This window comes from Eptesicus fuscus, chromosome 13 (assembly GCF_027574615.1).
Source record: "Eptesicus fuscus isolate TK198812 chromosome 13, DD_ASM_mEF_20220401, whole genome shotgun sequence".
NCBI classification, from domain to species: domain Eukaryota; kingdom Metazoa; phylum Chordata; class Mammalia; order Chiroptera; family Vespertilionidae; genus Eptesicus; species Eptesicus fuscus.
Genome location: NC_072485.1, coordinates 8,552,772 through 8,576,413, shown reverse-complemented (window position 1 = coordinate 8,576,413; position 23,642 = coordinate 8,552,772). Strand labels below are relative to the sequence as shown.

The window sequence follows — 23,642 nt, the reverse complement described above, 5'->3', positions numbered from 1 at the left end:
CTATAAACAGTTACAATATTCATTTAACGTAGCTATCACAAACAATAGATAGCGTAAAGATATACACACACAAACACACACTATGGCATTCTAAGAAAGATAAGTGATTTGAAATCATGAAAGCAAAACTTACCTCCTTCTAAGTCATATCTGAATAAGCCAAGAACCCACTGGGTAAGAATGCAAGGAGTAAAAATATAGTGACTATAATCGTCAACTGTAAATTTCGCCCGCACCTGTAAAAGAAAATACAGTAAATCATCTGTCTACTTTTCAGTTACTGTAGACTCACAGAAATGCCAGTTTCTACCAGTGGATGGGACTGTATTTCAACGTAATTGACTTCCTTAGTTATCTTGTATATTATATTTTATGAAGTTAAAACATTACATAAGAAGTGTTGTTCATAGGCTTCAACAAACTGCCAAAAGTTGTCCATAGCAAAAAATAAAATAATAATAAAGTAAAATGCTAAAAAGTGCTTCTAAAGAAAGAAATTCAAACCTAAGCTTTTTGAAATGGTGGTTGTAATTCCAAGGAACTCACAGATCTAGGTAAGACCCATTTTCTAATGGCTGGAACCACAGAGCTAGCTAACTTATGTTCAAGAAGCCACTGAACTTTTAACACATCAAAGTGTCACTCTCTAATAGATAACCTATGGACAGAGCCATTGCTCTTATTCTGGCCTTGATCATTGAACATTTGAATTAAATTTTTAAAATATAAGGAATTTATTGCTTTCTAACTTATCTTTCCCTACTTCTACTCCAACCCTATAAAAAGCAACTTCCACAAATACTTCCATAACTTTCACATACTATTTGCTTTACCTAGGAAGACCTTTCATCTCCAGCCACTTTGCAAATTTCTATTCATTTTTCAAAATTCAAATCACAGTTCACCTCCCCTTAATAACTACCACACACAACAAAGTCACTTATTCCTTCTCTACACTTTCTCTGTACCTTGTGCATACTGTTGTTATATTTGTGACACTGTATTAATAGTGTATTTATATGACTAGGCTCCTCATTAGACTGTGAGCCTCAAAAGAATAGACTCAGTCATTTTTGCATCCCTAGGATTAGTGCTGGAAAGAGACTGTACTCAGTAAATGTCTTCTGCCATTCGTAACGCCTGTTTTCAAGTATCATCCCTCTCCATCAAAGAAGGATACTGTAGACATTTCCTCACAGGTAACAAGGAAAACAAAAAACAAAATAAAACAACAACACAAAACATCAAACACTACTCTTGGGTTTGAAGCCTAGGAGACAGAAACTAACAGAACTCAAGAGAAAGATGTAGTTTTGGAAAAAAGATGAACTCCATTTTAAATATTCTAAATTTGAGCTAATAGGAGAATAACCATCCATCCACTAATTCATTCAGTCAGTATTTACTGGGTTGCTACTTGAAACTGCCAGGGAATACAATAGTGAATAAAGTACAAAGAGCATCTGCCCTCACAGAGCTTACACTCTAGTTAAAAGGTCTAATAAACAACAGGAAGAGAAAGTCTGAACATCAACATAGGGCAAGATTAAAGATAGTCCTTTTAAGTGATACAAATAGACATGAAAAACACAATTTACTATAAATAAACATATACCTGTTCATACACTTGCACCATAGATCCTGCTAAGAGATAAATTTTTGATGAAGAACCCCAAATAGAATGATTCTTCAAATTTTTATGTAAAACTGGTTCCAAATATGCCCCATAAATTGTCTGTAATTGCTCTCTTTCTGGGTAACTGAAAAAGAAAGTTGAAGTAAATATTTTTAAAAAGAAGCTGAAATATTTAATCTAAATTATTATTTTAATGTTAAGTTATAGTAATGGTTTTCAAACTGTGCTGCTTTGAGACCTAGTTGCCTCCAAAATTTACTCAGGGGCTAAGGCTAAGCTCAAAGTCCTTATTCTCACTTCAACCAAATAAGATCCCTAATTATTTGTTGTAAAATACTGAGGGTCCATATAGAGGATTCCAATGAAATTACTTAACAAATATAATTGATTGAAAAATCACTGATCTTTCGAAAAGGCTAAAAGGAACATTTTCCCTAAGATAAGGCACTTTAGAGTTATGTAGAGCCTGTACATAGAACAGTAATCCACCTCAGAACTAAAAGAACTAATACAACAAATAAAATCAAACTCTCCCAAACTAAAATCTATCTCAATACAGCTTAATCGGTGGCTGTAACATTTCTGAAAGAAGAATGTTAATATATGGTTACAAGTAGCATGAAAACATAAAACCTAGATTTTATAAGGCAAAATATATCAGAGAATGTAGTGCCTTAAGCATAAAATTGCAAATTTCTGTAACAGTTATGGACCATGGAGACGGGTGGATGTATTAGAGTAATGCTGTCAGTCACAAACATAACCTAACTTTACTTTTTTAAGATTTAAATTATCTATTTATGCCCCTAGCTGGTTTGGCTCAGTAGAGAGAGCATCAGCCTGCTGACTGAAGGGTCCTTGAGCTGGATTCTGGTCAAGGGAACATGCCCGGATTGCAAGCTCAATTCCCAGTAGGGGGTATGCAGGAGGCAGTCAATCAATGAATTCTCTCTCATCATTGATGTTTCTATCTATCTTTCCCTGTCTCCTCCTCTCTGAAATGAATAAACAAATCCTATGTAATAAAAGCGTAGTATGCAAATTATCCCCTCAATTGGGAGTTCGTCCAAGAGTTCAACCAGGGGGAGGGGCCGGCAGGTGGAAGGGAGGGAGGCCCCAGCCAGTGGCAGCAGGAGGTCCAGCCGGTGGCAGCAGGAGGTCCCAGCCAGTGGCAGCAGAAAGCCGGGGGAAGGTAGAAAGGCCCTGGCCGGCGGCAAGTGGCCAGGAGAAGGGAGGGAGGCCCCAGCCAGCAGCAGCAGCAGGTGGCCAGGGGAAGAGAGGGAGTATCCAGCCGCAGCTGGCAGCTGCTAGGGACCCTACCAGTGCACATATTTCGTGCACAGGGCCTCTTGTATATCCTATCTAATAATAGACAAATATGCAAATTGACCATACCTCCAACACACCCACAAGCCACGCCCACCATCCAATCAGAGCGAGCATGCAAATTAACCCAAACCAAGATGGCTACAGCCACAGAGAGCAATGTTTCCTAGGTAACAGAAGAAGCCAAGCTTTCCGCCTGCCCTGGCCAGGCCTAAGCCTTCACTCAAACTACAAAGTTTCAATTATAGAAGGTAAACAAATTCAAACAAATGGCGGCAGAATGGAGCTTGAGAGAGCAGGCCAGGGTTGCTGCCGGCAATAGGGGAAGCAAAGCTTTCTGCACACCCTGGCTGGGCCCACCCGCTTAAGGCAACAAAGTTTCAATTATAACCCCAACACAAATGGCTGCGGGCCTCGGAGGGAGCCCCAGGTTTGGCTCTGCTCCAGGCTATGAAGTTTCAATTGTAGAAGGTGAATTAACTGCAACAGAAATAGCTGCTGCCACGGAGGGAGCAGCAGGCTTGGCTCTGCTCCAAGCTATAAAGTTTCAATTGTAGAAGGAAAATAAATTCCAGATACCAGGGCCTCTGCTTGGGTTGCCAGGGGGAGAGGCCAGCCTGCAAACCACCACAGGCCCCTCACTCAGGCTGCCCCACACCCCAAGGGAACCCCCACCTGATCCCAGACACCCTTCAGGGCAAACCAGTTGGCCCCCACCCCTGTACCAGGCCTCTATCCTATCTAATAAAAGAGTAATCTGCAGATTGATCATCACTGCAACACACAATATCGCTGCCCCCATGTGGTCAAAGATCCTGCCCCCATGTGGACACAAGATGGCCACCACAAGATGGCCAGCAGGAGAGGGCAGTTGGGAGGCACCCGGCCTGCAAGGGAGGGCAGTTGGAGGTGATCAACCCTGCAGGAGAGGGCAGTTAGGGGTGACCAGGCCGGCAGAGGGAAGTTGGGGGCAAACAGGCTGGCAGCAGAGTGGTTAGGGGGTGATCAGGCTGGCAGGCAGAAGCGGTTAGGGGCAATCAGGAAGGCAGGCAGGTAAGCAGTTGGGAGCCAGCAGTCCTGGATTGTGAGAGGGCAGTCGGACATCCCTCAAGGGATCCCATATTGGAGAGGGTACAGGCTGGGCTGAGGGACACCCCCCCTCCGTGCACGAATTTCGTGCACCGGGCCTCTAGTCTATACTAATAAAAGGGTAATATGCTAAATTAGACTGGACATCTTCCCGACAACTTCCAGACATCCTTCTGGACAAAGCCACAGTGGCAGGGGCCAAGGCAGAGGCAGTTAGGGGCGATCAGGCAGGCAGAGGAGAGCAGTTAGGGGGCAATCAGGCTGGCAGGGGAGAGCAGCTAGAAGGCAATCGGGCCAACAGGGGAGAGCACTTAGGGGGTGATCAGGCTGGCAGGGGGGAGCACTTAGGGGGTGATCAGGCCAACAGGGGAGAGCAGTTAGGGAGCAATCAGGCTGGCAGGGGGAGCAGTTAGGGGGGTGATCAGGCTGGCAAGGGGAACAGTTAGGAGGCGATCAGGCTGGCAGGGGGGAGCAGTTAGGGGGCAATCAAAACAGCAGGGGGGAGCAGTTAGGGGACATACAGACTGGCAGGGGGGAGCAGTTAGGGGGCGATCAGGCCAACAGGGGGGAGCAGTTATGGGGCAATAAGGCTGGCGGGGGGATCAGTTAGGGGTGATCAGATCGGCAGACAGAGGTGGTTAGCGGCAATCAGGCCAGCAGAGGAGCAGTTAGGGACATCAGGCCGGCAGGCAGAAGTGGTTAGGGGCAATCAGGCAGGCAGGCAGGCGAGCAGTTAGGAGCCAGCCGTCCTGGATTGCGAGAAGGATCCTGGATTGGAGAGGGTACAGGCTGGGCTGAGGGACACCCCCCCATGCACGAATTTTGTGCACCAGGCCTCTAGTATATATATAAAAGCCTAAGCAACCGACTGACCAGTTGACAGATCACTATAACGCACACTGACCACAAGGGAGCAGAAACTCAATGCAGGAGCTGCCCCTGGTGGTCAGTGCACTGCGACAGCCAACCTCCTGTGGTCCCTCCCTCTGACCAGCCAACCTCCCACAGTCCCTCCCCCAAGCAAGATGGCCCCAATCGCCCCCAATCGCCAGCCAGGCAGAGGGACCCCACCCATGCATGAATTCGTGCACCGGGCCTCTAGTATTTTAAATAAATAAATAATCTATTTAGTTATCTTTATAAAATTTAATAGTGTTTTTGTTTTATAAAACCATAAACATTTAAATCTAAAATCTACCATTTTGATTCCTGACATTGCTATTTTAGAACAAAGAAAAGACAAAACAGTTCTATTTTATTTCTAATATATAAGAAGTGTTGATTTAAAAAGCCTTTATCCTAAATTATTGCCTATAGTTTGAGAACAGCAGGAGCTTAAGTTTCGACTATTTGTATATGCTACATTTTGAAGAAATATCATTAATGATATCTTTACTAAAATGCAAATATGTCTCCTCAAGTTAAAAAAAAATTTAAAACACTAAGATACATACTCTATAGCACAAAGACGAACAATAGAAGTAAATCTGGTAGTAAGCTTATGTCTTCCCAGTCTTCCTCCAGCTGACATGGACGCCACAATTTGAATATTTTCTAAACCAACCCATTCCAAATTTTCATCATAAAATCCTTGATATGTCAATACCTATTTGAAAGCAAATTTTAAAAATAAAAGTTTAATGGATAAGATTTTCTAATCATGATATATTTTTGCATAAAATTCAATTATTTCCAAATGTAATCATCATCCTCTACCTATCTCAAGAATTAAAAATTGAAATATACTTTAAATTCTTATATCATTGAAAGATAATACTGTTCAGACTGTCAAACTTCAGTGGGAAGGCAGGGGAGAGGTGGAGGGTGGAGGTAAGAGGTCAACCAATAGACCTTATGCATGCATATAAGCATAACCAATGGACATAGACACTAGCGGGGTGAGGGCATATGCCGGGGGGAGGAGGGTGGAAGAGGGTTGGTCGGGGCGAGGTCAATGGAGAAAAAAAGGAGACATATGTAATATTATACGTAATACTTTAAACAATAAAATAAAATTTTAAAAAAGAGAAAGACTGTGTTCAATGACTGTTAGCTGAATTACTATCATTTTAAAATGCTTTCTCTCCAATAAACATTAAAATCCAGAGGACAGTATAAATCCACCAGCAATTATTTTTTTCAAAAATAAAAGAAATCAGAAAAAAAATATAAGGAAAAAAAATTTTGTTCTATAAGTATTTTATTCTTTTTGCAGTAACGTAGTAAAGGTAAACTTGAAGATATATAAGCATAATAAGTTCTAATTTAGAATTTAGGGTTTCTAATGTGATATAAATCAGATAGAGAAATAAAATCTTCCACACTGACTGTGAATGTATGGTCTCCAATACCTACACAGGCAAAGAGGAAGACTAATGAACTAAAGCAGCCAGAAGGGGCATGCCTGAGGAAGTCTAACTGCTCTCAGAATGCAAACCTAAAAGAAACTGAAAACTTCCCCAACTCCAGCACCATCCTCAGCTTCTGCTTTCATCCTTTTAGGAATGAGGGATATGTAATAGGCATAGAGTAAAGGTTGCTTTTACACTTCTTGTCATATATCAACTCAATGTAATATAACTTCTAACTGGAGGAAGATCAAAGAAAGTAGAGCTGGAACAAGACTGAGATGCCTCAAGAGTTTAATTTCCATGACACATGCTAAGATAAACTGACTCTAAGGAAGAAAGCAGAAATTTTTCTAGAGTGAAGGAAGGGCAGGGGCTGGGTGGACGTGGGCAAAGGTGGGGAAAAATGGAGATATCTGCAATAGTGTCAACAATAAAAGTAAAGTAAAAAACATTAATGAAACTAAATTGGTTTCCAATTATATCAAAACACTTCAAGTGATAAGGCTCACCTGTTGTAGAAAAGCTACCAAAGTACTGGTGCCCCATTTATCAAGTTTGGGTAGGTTGATATCTTTTAAGTACAAAACAAGTCTTTCACAGTCTTTGGGTCTGTATACTCGACCAGTATTAGTACTGATTACCATGCAAGTCTGGCTCAGTTTCTGCAGGAGATGTCGAGACGTAGTTTGTGCACTACAGTGAACTGTAGCAATTTGAGTGGACCGGAGTTGGGAAAAGGCATACCTCAGCAGCATCCTATGAAAGATGTATGACATTTGGCTTTAAAAATACAACCAATAAAATACTTTTTATCTTTAATATAAAATTTCTCTTTTATAAATATTTCATTCTCTAAAATATGTATGATGATATTTAAGGAGAAATGGTAAAATGGATATGGTAACTTTCTAATTTTTAGACTAGAAGAAATATATTCATATTTTAAGGCAATCCTGGGACTCTTTCAACAACAACAAAGTTTTCAGAAATAACTTCATTTCATAAAGTATATATTAAAGATACCAACTGTTTCCCCACAGGTGAAGTGAATATTTTAAGATATTAAGATCTCCAAGTTAGGAAAAATTACTATGACTTTATAAAATTTTTTAATTACTACTAGAAATGTGAAATAACCCTTGTCTCCTTTATCTCTAGAAACTATACTCATAGACACTAAAAATAGGCTGAATTCCACTGAATTAACCCTATGCACTCGCTTGCTTTTTTCTCAAGCTGCTACCGATGCTAACCGTGTCAAGTCACACTCGACATCCGAGTGCAAAAGGTTAAAAGCTATTCTAAGAGTAATATGCAAATTAACCACCACTCTGCTACACCCACAAGCCACGCCCACCAGCCAATCAGGAGTGCGTATGCAAATTAACCCAACCAAGATGGCTGCAGCCACAGAGAGAGCAGGAGGGAGGCTTGGGTTTCCCCGGCAATGGAGGAAGCCAAGCTTCTGCAGCCCTGGCAGGCCCAGGCCTCCACTTAAGGCTACAAAGTTTCAATTATAGAAGATAAATAAAACCCAACAGAAATGATGGCAGCCACAGAGCGAGCAGAAGGCTTGGCTCCGCTCCAGGCTACAAAGTTTCAATTATAGAAGATAAATAAATCCCAGATACCAGGGCCTCCACTTTGGTCGCTGGGGGGTGTGGCTGGCCTGCAAACCACCACAGGCTCCTTGCCCAGGCTGCCCCACACCCCAAGGGAACCCCCACCCTGATCCAGGACACCCTTCAGGGCAAACCAGCCGGCCCCCATCCATGCACCAGGCCTCTATCCTATCTAATAAAAGAGTAATATGCAAATTGACCATCACTCCAAACACAAGATGGCTGCCCCTATGTGGTCAAAGATGGCTTCCCCATGTGGACACAAGATGGCCGCCACAAGAATGCCAGCAGGGGAGGGCAGTTGGGAGGGACCAAGCCTGCAAGGGAGGGCAGTTGGGAGAAACCAGGCCTGCAAGGGAGGGCAGTTAGGGGCTGAGGGACACCCCACACCCCCCACACACACACACACACCCCATGCAGGGGAACAGTTAGGCGTTGATCAGGCTGACAGGGGAGTGGTTAGGGGGTGATCAGGCTGGCAGGCAGAAGTGGTTAGGAACAATCAGGAAGGCAGGCAGGTAAGCAGTTGGGAGCCAACAGTCCTGGATTGTGAGAGGGATGTCCCAGATTGGAGAGGGTGCAGGCTGGGCTGAGGGACACCCCACACCCCCCCCATACACACACACACACACACACACACACACACACACACACACCATGCACGAATTTCATGCACTGGGCCGCTAGTTTTCAAATAAAGATCTAATGTCAAAATTCACTTTTTATAAAATAAAGCAAATGCTAATTTGTGAGTACATCTAAGGTATTCATTTTTTGTTGTGATTTTATGAACAGATTCTTTTATAAGTATCTTCTAGATTATTCTCTTTCCATTAGAAAATACATAACCTGGCAGAAAAGAAAAAACATATTCTTCTCCATAGTCATATTATTTTTACAAGCAGTGGCAATGAAAGAGTCCTTCATGAAAATAGAAGTGCTAGTTTAACCAAATAAATAAATAAATAAAGCTATTAAATCGTTTTAAAAGAGGAGAGAAGCATAAATTCACAATATACACCTCCATCAACATGTTTTGCTCTTACCCTTTGCCACATCCTTCTGGTCCTACAAGAATAAATGGCTGTTTAGTGTCAGAACTTAGCCAAGGTTTGAAGTAATCTAGACCTCGTTGCATGTCAGGAGTCTGAATGACTGGAAGTGTTTGGATATTGCTGAAATCATCAGCTGTCAAATTTTCCGGCTTCTTCGGCACGTATGATGCTAATCGTCCTTGACTCGGGTCATAGTAGGTGTCCATTGGTTTGTGAGCATCTGGAGGAGATTCTCGTGCCCAAATAAAAACCTTAAGAGGAAAAGTTGTGACAGAGTATGCGAAATTTTAATTCTTAAAAGTAATGTCCCAAAGAGAAACATCTTAGTTCAAAAAATTTCACATATTATAAACCTACTTAAGATCTCTTATCATTAAAGTAACATTTTATCTCAAATATTATTCCCTAACTGTCATTTAAGCAAATAAATGTCACTAGTTTACATATACACCAAGGTATAAATATATTTAATTTTTAATTGAGTTCTTATGAACACTAAATTAGAAATTACACAATGTAGGAATCCTATACCCTTCATTTCCACCATGTTCAATCCCAATGTTACCACCATTGTTCATTGCTCTCTACCTGTGATTCTTCTTTCTCACTTTAAAAACTATTCTTTTCAAAGATATAAAGCAGAGTTAGCTCCTAATGGTACTTTTCAACATCTTTATTCTGAGCTTTGGCAAGAGAATATCTGCCTAAATGCAATATATTTTATGGTATTGAGTAGTAACAATGAGAAATAGTTGGCAACAGAATGACCATGGAAAGGAAAACAATAAAGTAATAAATGCTATCAAAGAAGAAACAAAATGACACAAATTAAGAAACATAATGTTGGAGTCAACTCAAAGGAACATATGTTCATTTATTTCAACAAAGGCCAATAGAAAGAATCCCTTAATATGTAGAATTCAGTTTTATAAACACTTAGGCAAACTATACATTTACATTTATTTAAACAAATATTTATAATGATTAATACATCTTAGCAATCCTAACACTCAAACTATTCTGGTTAAACAAATTATTTTAAAAATTTATTATTCTAAGATTAAAAATAAATAATTATATTTATTCACATAGCTAAGTAGGTTCAAAATGTCTAACAAAAAAGATTTGTTGCAAATTTTATTCTACTACAATATAATTATATAAAATTTTAATAATATAAAGTACCAACTAGTTCAAAACAGAAATATAAGTATACATTAGTATGTACATGTATTTAAATGCATTATAATTCTAGTGAATGCATAATTTCAAAATCAAAAGTTCTGCACCTTATAGTTACAGGTAATTTTGGCAATTAAGAGTCAAAGAAAAAAAATTTTTTAATGTGCACTGAATGTAGGCTTTAAACTGTATTACCTCTCTGGTGAATTCCAGACGTGATTTCATGTTCAGATTTCCACCAAGTCCCCTTATGAGATTTATAATAAATTGATCATGATCTTTGCATCCATGTAGATGTGACAAACCATTCATTACAGTCCCAACCAAACTTGTTTCTACCACGTAGTCATTCTGTTATTTAAAATCCATGGTACAGACAAAAGGCAATTAATTAGTTAACTCAGAACATATAGATTGGCATTCGCATATCTTTTCTAAGGATCATCTTTAAATGTATCCCTCTTTTCAACTTGTAGAAAGTTTAGATTTCAATCCATTTATGTATAAAATACAAACTTGAAAAAGAAAAGTAATCATAAAAAACACAACTATATATTTCTAACTATCATTATTAGAATCCTCAAATAAATATATGGTTTATTTACTTCCTAAACAAAATATAAAGGAAAGGTAAATTAATGAGCATTGGTTTAAAAAGAATAGTTTCTCATTTCCTCTTACTATTAAAAAATAAGCTATAGACTAGGGCTAGATTGATGGCACTGGACAAGAAAGCTAGTAAAAAGCAGGCTTAAATGAAAACACATTTGGGAACTTTCTCCCTAGCAAAATTTTAAAATGAATCTTTTGGACTGAGGTCATACAGATGATTTTGAGTTGTGGTCCTCAAAAGGGTTAGGAGAAGAAAGGGTTCTCATTAATCTAAAAGTATTTACTAAGAGTTAGGAGAAGAAAGGGTTCTCATTAATCTAAAAGTATTTACTAAGAACCAACTATGCACAGAAACTGTATGCAGTGCTAGGTATTTTTTAAAGAGTGATCTAAACAGAGTTAGGAGAAGAAAGGGTTCTCATTAATCTAAAAGTATTTACTAAGAACCAACTATGCACAGAAACTGTATGCAGTGCTAGGTATTTTTTAAAGAGTGATCTAAACAGAGTACTTTTATCATAGAACTCACATCTAGTAGAGGAAATAGTTAACAAATTGTGGTAAAAGCTATAGAGTAGCAGAACAGTGTTTTGAGCAAGTCAGATTGAGGGTTCAAGGTCTCTTTGAAAAAGGTGAGTGACATTGATACTAACATCTGAAAAGTGAGATCTGGCCATGCAACATATGCAAAGGTAAACCACTGATATAGTTAAGGAATTAAAAGAAGTCTAAGTAAGCAAAGGAAAGGTGGTTTAACCTAGAGGCAGGCAAGGGCCCAAGTGTGCAGAATTACATAGGCCATGGAAAGGAGTGCAAGTTTTATTTTCACTGCCTTTAGTGTTCTTAATTCACAGTGTAAAATGATCCAATTCGCATTTTTTATAAAAACATTCTGCCTGAATAATAAATATTTTGTAAGAATGAAGAAATGAGAGGATGAGCAGGAAAAGGAAGATGGGTCGAAATCCACTGCTTAGGCCATGCAAAGAATTTTAGGCTTTAAAGCGAGATAGAGGAAACCCACATATGTTCTTCTAGATGGTCTAATTTTCTAAATTAATACAAGAAAGCAAAACTCTGGTTACAAATAAAATCAGTATTTGTCTAGAACATCCATTATGGTATATCTCTCAGAATCTGAACATGGTGAACAAAGTATAGAATAAGAAAGAACCCTCAACACATAAAAAAAATATTTGAAACAATAACAGGGACCTGACCTCAAAACAAACCAGTTTATTTCTAACTGAATCTTTGATATCCACTCTATGGCTTAATAATCTTATCCTATCATCATTTCTACAATCACAAACCCCTATATATTCCATCTAGTATCATTTACATTTCTCATTCTAACATTAATAGCATATAAGTAGATGACCTCAAGGTATTTGCATTGAAGAGCCTTAATAGGCTCTGTATATTTTATATTAATGAAATAACATATCTACTGAAAAGGTGCTGGAACACAGGCATCAAGTATTTAATTGAGCATATGTGTGTTCATTCACTCACCACTCTCTTATTAGCATACTTGGTTCTTGGGATACAATAAGGAGTTAAGACAGGTGTGGTGCTTATTCTCTAGGTGCTTATAATTCAACTAGAGGCCCGGTGCACGAATTTGTGCACCAGTTGGGCCCCTCGGTATGGCGAGCAATCAGGGCCAATCGGGGCTGATGGCGGCCGGCTGGCCAGAGAGGGACCACAGGAGGGCTCCAGGACATGGCCAGCCTGTCTAGCCCAGTCCCAATCAGCCAGACCCCAGCAGCAAGCTAACCTACAAGTCAGAGCGTCTGCCCCTAGTGATCGTGTACATCATAGTGACTGGTGGAATGGTCGTACAAACAGTCAAATGAATGGTTGGACACTTAGCATATTACACTTTTATCATACAGGATGTAAGCAATTATAATATAATTGAAAGAAACTGTGCTTTGCTACAGAAGAGCAAAGGAAGAGACAGCTCAGGCAGACTGAGGGCTGGTGGGAATAGTTCTTTCCCTGAGGCCTTCAGGGAAATCTATCTCATTTGCATCACTTCCCACGAATCCCTATTCCTCCATCTTTCATCCTCCCAAAGTCAAAAAAGAAAAAAGTTGAGCAAACTAAAATGACATCTCCATTTCTCTGTATGTCCTATTTAATCTCAAAGTATTGACCTCTAAGTCAAGTTCAGATTAACAGATACTTTCAAAAAACTCACTACTTATTTCCTCTACTTTTTTTCACATTTTTCATAAAAGCAATAACATAAAAGAAAAACCAAGAAATGTTGACAAAGAATCTCTGAAAGCCCTCCATTGTCTTCTTTGCACACTAAACTTCTATTCATGCTTCAAATTCAAAATTCAGTGTGATCTCCTTTTTAAAACTTCCTAGAAGACAGCAGAACTCTCTTCACCTATTATACTATGATTATCTTTTTACATTCATTTTGCTCCATTAGGAAAACTGTTCTTAAGGGAAGGATTATCCTATTAACATTCAACTCTCAAAGTCTCAACTAAAGGTATACTTGACATATTTTAGATATTTAATAAATTTTTTAATAAACAAATATTTTAATAATATTATAAGTCCTCACCTCCCCCCCTACTTTGCAGGGGCCTGAACCCTCAACCCTTCTGAGGGAACTCTCCTGCCCCCATGGCTGCTTAACTTCCCATGCCCAGCTCAAATCGGGACCCGGATAACAGACAGAGACTTGGCCAATAGCAGCTGCCCTCTCACTGCAACAAGACTTGTTTGAGTTGTCTTGTACCCATGGTGTGGGGAAGTGAGTTTCTGATATCTAAATCCAGCCTACCACCAGGAATGCTCAGGGCCTACTCAAGAGGCAAATAATCCTTTCCACTAATATTTACAGGGTAAAATAAGATTGTTGTTAGAGTAATAAATTTGACAGTAAAATAGTCAAGTTTTCAGGCTAATTTAAATTGGCTAATTGAAATAAGCGAATATTCTAGAAAAATAAATTGTACTGGACAAAAAGCAGTTCCTAAAGTGTTAACTAAAATTTTTATTGGTAGTTCATCTCATGATAAAATTGTGTAACATGTAATGAACCTAAAGCAGTCATATTATAGTGCAAGAAATTAAAATTTAAAAGCTATCAAGACTACATTATAAAATTTTCAAAAGCCTCCTAATATTTAAATCAAAAAAAGGGGGGATAGTAGAAGAATATCATGTAAGGAAACTATCCTGTAAGTAAATTACATCTAGAAAATTTGTTCTTTAGAAAATTAATTGTAATGCTAACAATGCTGAAAAACACACATGGTGTCAAAACAAGCCAGAGGAAAATCATTTGGGCAAAAAATGAAAAAGGATCCCAAGTCAAATTTATAGAAAAGATTCCTTTATTAACTTTTGGTCAAGAATATGTTTGTATATTTTCAGAAAACAACTCCGAGACCATGTGGATTTCGGCAACAGAAAGGAATTGACAGGACTACTCCAGCCATGAAGACAGAAGAGAAGCAGTCCAGAGATGGAAGACGCTGACATCGCCTTGCCATACTAGCAGGTAGCAGCTGTGCGTCACTGCAGGTTGCCCAGGACCAAACCAGAGAGGGTCGGACCTGCATTACCACCATTTGTCCACCATCCAGAATTGTAATATCATTGCTGACTTGAACACATAAGGAACTGTTTGACATTGAAATTGGGTCTCAAAAGAACTGTTGGCCCAGAAAGAAACTCACTACAGACTGATTCATTTGCCTTTCAGCATAACCATTATTGCTTGTCTCATTTTCGGTTCTTATAAGTGTATTTCTAGTAGGACATGATCTCACTCATCTAGGGGAAATGATGAACAACATAGACTGATGAACAAGAACAGACCCAGAGACAAGGAGGCATGGATCAGACTGTCGGACCTCAGAGGGAGGGTAGGGGAGGGTGGAGATAAAGGGGAGAGATCAACCAAAGGACTTGTGTGCATACATATGAGCCTAACCAGTGGTCAAGGACAAAAAGGGGGTGTGGGCATGCATGCGGAGGGGTGTGGGATGGGAATGGGAGGATGAGGACAAATATGTGATACCTTAATCAATAAAGAAATTTAAACAAAAATAATAATAATAATAATAATAAAAGTCACCATCCTTTTTCTACTTTAGTAGTAACTTGACATTGTCTTTAGCATGATACATATATAAGTATTTAATGACATAGCAAAATGTGACAAGATGATTTTGCTATTAAAATTAGAAAGATAACTTGGTCCATGAGGCTCAATGGTTGAGCAATGACCTATGAACCAGGAGGTCATGATACACTTCCTGGTCAGGGCACATGCCCAAGTTGCAGGCAGGCTCGATACCCAGTAGGAGACGTGCAGGAGGCAGCCCATCAATGATTCTCTATCATTGAGGTTTTTATCTCTCCCTCTCCCTTCCTCTCTGAAATCAATAAAAATATATTTTAAAAAATAAAATAAAATAAAATTAGAGAGATATTCCAATACACTGTAGTCAAGATTTTTAGGTAAGCAATGCAAGATATTGTGGATGGGAGAATTGAAGTGTTTTAAGACTAACATAATAAAGCATTATGCCAAGAGATATAGGACAGCAATGAAGACACCTAACTGTTACTCCAACCCCATATTCTGACAGAGCTCTACTAAAAGGCAACTATATGTAAACAACACTCTTAATCATTATACGTCTCACCTAAATGATCAATTATGAAATAGTATAGTTAACTTACCTGTTTTAGAACCCACTGTAAAGCTTTTTCAAAGTAATCTCCAATCCAGGTTTCAAGGTTATTCCTATGTTTAGGAGGCTGATTCCTCAACCAAGATTTTATCAGCGAATTAATATCAGTCTCTTCATCACTAAAACAGATGAACAAACACGTAAGAAATTATTTAAGAAGAAACTGTCAATTTATTTTCAAAATAAATTTCTGGTCCAATAAACTAAACACTCCATACATGTATCTGCTACATGTTGATTTCATGTGCATATGTTAGTTACCTCTCCATATTCCCATACATGAAGGTATCATTTTCATAAATAAAGCAAATAAATTTCATCTGTATTACTATAAATATAAATTAAAGAATTATATTATCTGCAACATAGCAAAAAGTAGACTAAACCTATCCTACTCAAAGTGTGGGCTGCTTGTTGGAAATACAGAATCCCAAATCCCATCCCAGATCCACTAAAGCAAAACATTCACTTTAACAAAATCCCTGAGTGATTCAAATGCACATTAAAGTTCATGGAAACCTATTTCAGCATCTTAACACAGATCTTCAAAAATACTTGCTCTTTTTCTCTATCCCAAAAATATCAACTACCTAAATTTCCATGGCATTATTAAAAACTCTTTCTACAGTATAATTCTTGTAGCAAGGCACTTAATTATATGACTAACACCCATGACTGATATTAAATATCATATTGACATATTATTCAAAATAATATATTACATAATTATAAAATAATTATACTAAAAACAACTCAGAGATTAATAAGTTTAGAATTGATAGGGGCCCACAAGTGCATTATTTTTCCTATCTTGTAACACTGTTTCATAGCAACAATATTAAATACTGAGCCCTTGAATTTCTATCCAGTCTAATAAGAAAAAGAAAAATGGAAAGATCAAAGGTAAATATTTCAGTTATATTAGATCATCTCAAAACCTATAAGCAAGACTCCAAGGTCCTTCAAAATAAAGACATTGTCATTGATGGCATCTCCCTAATGCCTCAGGCAACTGCCTTCCAGGTTTGTCCAAGACAACCCTAGTTTATACTCATTGCCCCAGGATAATTAATAGCATTCTTTTTCACTATTTTTTAATTTTATTTTTCAAATATAGTTTAAATTATTTTGTATTAGTTTCAGTTGTAGTCTCTTTCACTATTAAAAGGTCCTCTTGGTTTATTCTGTAGCAAGTGTTCAATAAATATCTACCAAAGAAATAAATGAAACTTAGGTACAAGCTAATCAAACAATATGTATTCATATTTTACATGAAATCACATGTACTTATTAAGCCTCTCACAAGCAATATCTGGTTCACCAACAGTTTTCAAACTTCTACAGCAATATCAATGGCATTCTACTCACCATTTACTTTGCTTATATGGTATCTTATATTATAATTGTCTTACTTATTTCCTCTACTTGAACATATGTTCCATAAAAAGCAGCTCTCTTTAAGTGCAAGTTTTAATCCTTTCTTGCTTTGTCTCTCCTAAAATGACTAACTTCATGGCAAATATACATTCAATAGATATTTTTAAATTTAATTATAATTTTTCATTTTATCCTATATTTCTTCATAAAATTTTAAGAATACATGAAATAAGCAAGATAAATTGTGTGAACTATTGCTACTAAAGCTATAAACCCAATGTTATATTTTTAATAAAATCTCAAAATGTTAGAGTTTATTACAAGTTTAATATAAATGTTTCAAACAAGTAAGTAATGAAATAATTTTGGAAACAATAAATTTAAACCAAAGAAATAACAGTATAATGTATCATACAACACATAAAATCGCTTTAAATGGCCCTAAAACAGTAGAGCACTTTATATAGACTGATAAACATCAAATTCTAAACAAATTCAAAAAGTAAAAGAGAACATTCTAATTACTCATTTCAGGAGCTAAAACTGGCTCAAACGTCCATGTTCTGACATGTACATATCTAAAATTAGTTTACTATTCATTTTTGCTCTTTAAGCCTCTTCCAGATACTAAAGAAGAAAAATAAGTATTAAGAAAAGAGATTTCCAAATTGTAAAATTAAAGGTTGTACCATAAGATCATTTGAACTTAGATTAATCTTAAAATTCTATAAATCTGAGATTCTATTATTAAAATACTAACACTAAGCTTTATAATATTAGCCTCTGCCCTGACCAGGTGGCTCAGTTGGTTGGAGCATTGTCCCATACACCAAAAGGTTGTGGGTTCGAATCCCAGTGGGCACATTCATACAGAAGGCAACCAATCAATGTGTCTCGCTCACATTGATGTTTCTCTCTCTCCCTCTCTCCTTCTTTCTCCTCTCTCCTAGAATCAGTGAACATATCCTCCAGTGAGGATTTTTTTAAAAGTTTAAATAACAGTAATAGAAAAAACAAGAAAACATATTAAATACTTTGTTTCACTTAAGCAAACAAAAATAATTATTTATAAATTGTGATAGGACAACATTGCTGAAATAATTCAATTGCAGTAAAACAGTAACTCTCTGAATTAATTAAAACTTAGCAAACAAAAAAGTTATTAAAAAAAGAAGAAAATTATACATTATTTATAAAATACATAATTCACTTAGCTATGAAACCAAAGTAATAATTAAAGAACATTCTAATATAACATATGCAGTTGCTTTTATAGTTTACCTAAGAAAGATCATTCCCATTCTAGATATTGTGGCTGGCGAGGCACAACTTAAATCATGAGTTTCAAATACAAAGTTAACATTTGGGCCAAACTGAATCCTTTCCCCACTGGGCATAGTGAGCAGTCGATTGTCATCCAGAACCGAATTCAGAGATTCTATCCATTCAGGATCAATATCACCATCACAGATTATCCATGAGCTGACATCTATTTTCAAACCATAAAAGTAAAGATCAAATAAAAATATATGCAATGATAATAATTAAAAATAAGGAATAAATACTTCTCTTACTCTTTAGAAGTGATTTCCATAAGTATTACTTTATATTACTGAAGTTAAATATAAAGAACAAAACATAGAACAAGTTGAAATTTTTTACGTAAATGTGCACTTCAAATGTGCTGCAGACCCCATGGATTATCCTGGCTCAGCTGGCCAATCACCTTATATAGCATGTGATAATATTCTATTTATCTACAAACATACATAAATGAAATCTCACTGAAAGAAAACATGGTTTGCAAGAGTTAAGTATTTCTATTTCCTTAACCTTGTCTTCTACCATGTCATAACAATGTATGAATGCTTGCTATGTAATATCTCTTTTAGAAAATATTGAGAACCCACTCTTTAGAGAAATTTTTAAAATTCACCACTAACTTTTTGATATATAAAAAGTGATTTAAAAGGGAGAAGTAGTGAGCAAGTGTGTATATAAGTCTTTCCATAGGATAAACCTTTTTTAGCCATTCCTCTTAAAATCAGAGTGATTTCAAGTTGTACTTGGACCTTTAAAACAAGTCAAAGAGAAAAGTACCAACAATAAAAGTGTGAGAAAGCCCTGGCCAGGTAGTCAGTTGGGCACATACCTAGGTTACAGGTTCGATTCCCGGTCAGTGCAGGTATGGGAGGCAACCAGGCGATGTTTCGCCCTCACATGGGTGTTTCTTTCTCTCTCTTTCCCTCCCCCTTTCTCCAAAATCAATAAAAACATATCCTTGGGTGAAGATTTTTTTTAAAGTGTGAGAAAGAGTATAGGCAATATCTGGTTTCTAGTTAGTGTAATAACGTTGACTACATTGAAAATGAAAAGACTATATTGAAAATCCCTTTCAATGTATTAGATTTCTAAACTTTTCACTCACTGGCTTAGATAAACAACTATAATTAAATTATGTCCTAACAAAAAGTAGGGAGTCTTCACTTGATTCTGGCCAAAAACTCTTAACCACCAAGTCAAAAAATTTATACCTTGAAGCCTACTATTTTACAACTTAAATTTTCAGAATTATTTAAAACACTGTATTCAAACTGATGAGTTAAGAGTATTTGTAAAGATACCAATTTTAATCCTAAATAAAAATTTGTCATCTTGCTTATTTATGAGGCATTATGGTATCAACTCAGCAATCAAAAACTGTGTATTTATTCAGTAAATTAATCTAGTTGTGAATTTCAACTCACCCAGATTACTCTGAGCTCCTATTATAATAAAGTTGCCATAGAGTATAGGTCAAAATTATTGCATATCTTCGGCCCCTCCAAAGTAAAATATCAATATACATCATTGAAAGGCAGTTCATGGCCCTGACTGGTGTGGCTCAGTGATAGAGCATCGGCCTTTGCATGGAAAGATTGTGGATTTGATTCCCGCTGGTCTGGTAGCTCGTGGGAGGCAATCAATGTGTCTTTCACATCAATGTTTCTCTCTTCTCTTCTCTCTCTCTCTCTCTTTCTTTCTCTCTCTCTCTCTCTCTCTCTCTCTCTCTCTCTCTCTCTCTCTCTCTCTTCTCCTATCCCCCCCTCAAGTGAGGATTAAAAAAAAAAAAAAGCAGTTCATGGTCATGTGTAAGACTTGATAAGAGTAGCATTATACACAAGATCTCTCATCCACTAAAATTAAGCACAGCAATGATTCACACAACGAAGACCAACCTTGAGGTTCTCGAACTACTTGGCGAGCACTATTTGTCAAAACACCATCAGACCATTCCCTTGTATCCATGTCAATATGGCCTAATAATTGATGTCTAGGCATAGCTTTGGGATTCATGGTATACTGTTTTACCACTTTGCCAATTTTAAAAAGTGCTGCCCTTAGCATTCTCCATAGAGTTGACTTTCCAGCACCACTTGGACCAACAATAACAACTCCCATCCTCTGGCGTAATTGTTCATACAATTCTAAAGCCTTCTTGATCTAGTAGAAAAGAACATGGTAAAAAATGACTTGCAGTACACAATATATACATCTCTGCACTCATTCTATAACAGTTATTGTATGTAAATTAAACCTTCGATTTCTTCAGTGGAAGATAAAGCCTTAAATTAAAAAAATATTCCTAAATAAATCTGAACATATATACAATGTGATCTTTAAATCCAGTATTTCCTTAAAAAAATGTTTTCTAAGTTATTTGACAATACATGTCTATTATGTTCTTCTCTCACTCATTCATCAAATATACTATATTTATTACTTTATTCACTTGTTCACTCATTTATATCCTGTGTCCCTCAAAAAAAAAGAGAAAAAAGTGTTCATTTTAAACGTGTACTTGTGCTACATAAAAAGACCTACTAAAAAGAACTGCTAAGAAATTGACAAACACTAAAATAAGTGATGAAGGTGAACATCACCATTTTATATATAACATTTCTATAAAATGGATCTATTATATGCCAGGCTCTGTAAACGGCACAAGGAATAAAATGGTGAGCAAAAATAGACATGAATCCTGCCTTTCATGGAGACTACTAGCTGATGAGGGAGAATCAATATTAATTAAATACAAAATGAAACCTAAACAAATATATATAGGGTATCCCAAAAAATGTATACACACACTTTGGATAATTGTAAAGCCAGAGTTTATTCAAATAAATTTCATTTTCAAAACTGAGCTGTTAAAGTATGTACACATTTTTAAGGGACATACTGTATAACAAGAAAGCACATAACAAGGTGAACTAATCTGGAATTAAAGATCAGGAAAGGCTTACCTGAGCAAGTAAGATTTAAGTGGAAAGACAAAAGATAAGATGAAAAGATAAAGAATAGATAGGTAATAAGGAATTAACTAGTAGGAAGGGTCAATTTAGTATAAAATATTCTTGACAGTTACCTGATTGGGTATGATTTCATAATTGGCCTCCTCAAAGACTTGCTGTAATGCAGCACTCAGTTCATCATATTCTACTTCTTTAAAGTCAATTCCAGGAAACACATCTTTGATCAGTGCATCAAACCGAGTGCAATCAGCAAATGTAAACTTTGACATAGTATTAAGCCTCAGTGCTTGTACCACAATATGACTTTCATTAACTAGAGAAAAAGTTTCATTTTAAAATTATTAGTTATGAAGTTAATGACGATAAAAATAGTGTTTAAGTGCCTTAATATGCACTGTTAGTAATTAAATGATGCACTAGAATTTAGTAACACTTAAAGACCTATGTTATCATGTGAATTGATAAGTCTACCTTATTATCTTTTGACTGCTGAAAAATAAGTACCAATAGGTAGAATCATGAATGCTTTTTCATAGAATTTAAATCCCAGGCATTCTCAGACGTTAATTAATATTAAAAATTATTATCATTTACATTGGCATAGCACTTTACTATTTTGATATAAACCTTATAACAACTGTGTAAAGTAAGGAAGCATTACTAGTATTAGTCTAATTTTACATATGAGAACATTAAATCTCCAAGGGTTTAATGACTTACCAGAAAATGCACAGCAGTATTATTTTATACAGCTGGAATTTAAACCCAAACCAACTAATTCCAGATTCAGATATATCTCTAAATATACCAATATTTCCTCCAGAGATTTTATGTACTATGACTAAAAACTAACAAACAAAGCAAAAATCTTCTATCAGCCTTGCTCAAAACTGACTCATAAACCTATTCTTAAACCCAATGTAAATATTAAATGATTGCAAGATTCTTATTTTTTCAAGGATATCAGCTGCTGATTGATAAGAAGTATACATAAAGGCAAGAAACTATTTTTAGCCTGGTATTTTTATAAATTGTTTAACATTTCTATGTTTAAGTATATACAAAAAGGTTTGATTGCACTAGAGATTATTTCAAGCACTGAATAATCTCTCACAAATAAGTCATCTTTATTTACTGCAAGTATAGTTTTAATCTTTCTTAAAAATCACCAGAATAAACAACTGAAAAACAGTAATTGAATCACTTCACCTGGCATACGCTCACCTAATAATATAGCTAAAATATCTTCCTTTTTAGGATGTATACTTTAATCATTTAGAGTACAAATAGGTAACTTCATATAATCCTTTTTCCTGTGCTGTCTTACCTTCTTCAGTGCTTTAACTTTTTAAATAATTTTTTATTTTTCAGTTTCAGACACACAATATTACATTAGTTTCAGGTGTGCAACCAAGTGATTACACATTTATATAACTTTCTAAGTGATCACCCAATAAATCTGACATCATTCATAGTTATTACAATATTATTGACTATATTCAGTATGCCGTACTTTACATCCCCATAATTATTCTGTAACTACCATATGTACTTCTTTTCTCTGTCACCTTTTTCACCCATTCCCCTAACCCCACTCCCGTCTGGTCTGGCAACGGTCAAAATGTTCTCTGGGGGGAGAAAAAAGGCAGCTAACGAGGCAGACATGTCATGCACCTCGTCCCAGAGCCAGACTGGAAAGACAACTAAATCAGAGAACATCCACCCGGAATTAGCAAATGGGACACAGCTGAGGAGATAATTCACAACAAGAAGGAGCAGAGGACACCTGTAGAATGGGAGGAACGGAGATCTGGGTTGGAGAGGGACACAAGACCACTGGGCCAGAGGGTGAGGAGGAAGCTGCACTGCACCAAGGCTGCATCCCTTGGCCACAGGCGTAATACCCAACTGTGAAAAGGAAAAGACATAGCTGGCGAATCTAGGTATAAGACCACAGCTGCGAGGGGCTGCACCCTGAAAAACAGCCCAAGCAGTGCAGTGCCTGGGGGAGAGAAACCCGCAGTTTTGTGGTTGTTTTCCCTTTGTTTTGTCTTTGCTTTTATTCCCTAAACCCAGTACATAGCCCTTTTCAACTGCAAACACTCACCCTCGGATGTGGTGCAGATAGAGGTACAGATTTGTGGCACCTGAGGAGAAGCTGTGGCGGGAAGCAGGGCAGGGAGAGGAGACTAGAAATCTGACATTGGGACATTCATAACCTTCCAAACCTAAACGGCCATTTCTCTCCTGAAGAGCTAGTCCCTCCCAGTAGGTAATACAGCCTGCCACCAGCTGCCTGCATTCTGAGCTATACAAAGGAAACAAAGGCTCTGAATAGCCCCAAAGAGCCCTCAGTGACTGGGT

General features: G+C 37.1%; 1 protein-coding gene across 2 annotated transcripts in view; it reads right to left on the bottom strand.

Annotated features, from left to right (window-relative positions):
• Window positions 1–23,642, bottom strand: part of DYNC2H1 (dynein cytoplasmic 2 heavy chain 1) — a 328,866-nt gene that overhangs the window by 230,294 nt on the left and 74,930 nt on the right. For both annotated transcript variants that reach the window (XM_028158576.2, XM_008150183.3), the window contains exons 37-46: window positions 21,392–21,591; window positions 20,202–20,466; window positions 18,265–18,472; window positions 15,596–15,725; window positions 10,457–10,612; window positions 9,071–9,330; window positions 6,912–7,158; window positions 5,506–5,657; window positions 1,616–1,760; window positions 134–236 (exon numbers count right to left, since the gene is read on the bottom strand). In XM_028158576.2, the coding sequence (XP_028014377.2) occupies window positions 134–236; window positions 1,616–1,760; window positions 5,506–5,657; window positions 6,912–7,158; window positions 9,071–9,330; window positions 10,457–10,612; window positions 15,596–15,725; window positions 18,265–18,472; window positions 20,202–20,466; window positions 21,392–21,591 (1,866 nt within the window). The remainder of the gene's footprint in view (window positions 1–133; window positions 237–1,615; window positions 1,761–5,505; window positions 5,658–6,911; window positions 7,159–9,070; window positions 9,331–10,456; window positions 10,613–15,595; window positions 15,726–18,264; window positions 18,473–20,201; window positions 20,467–21,391; window positions 21,592–23,642) is intronic.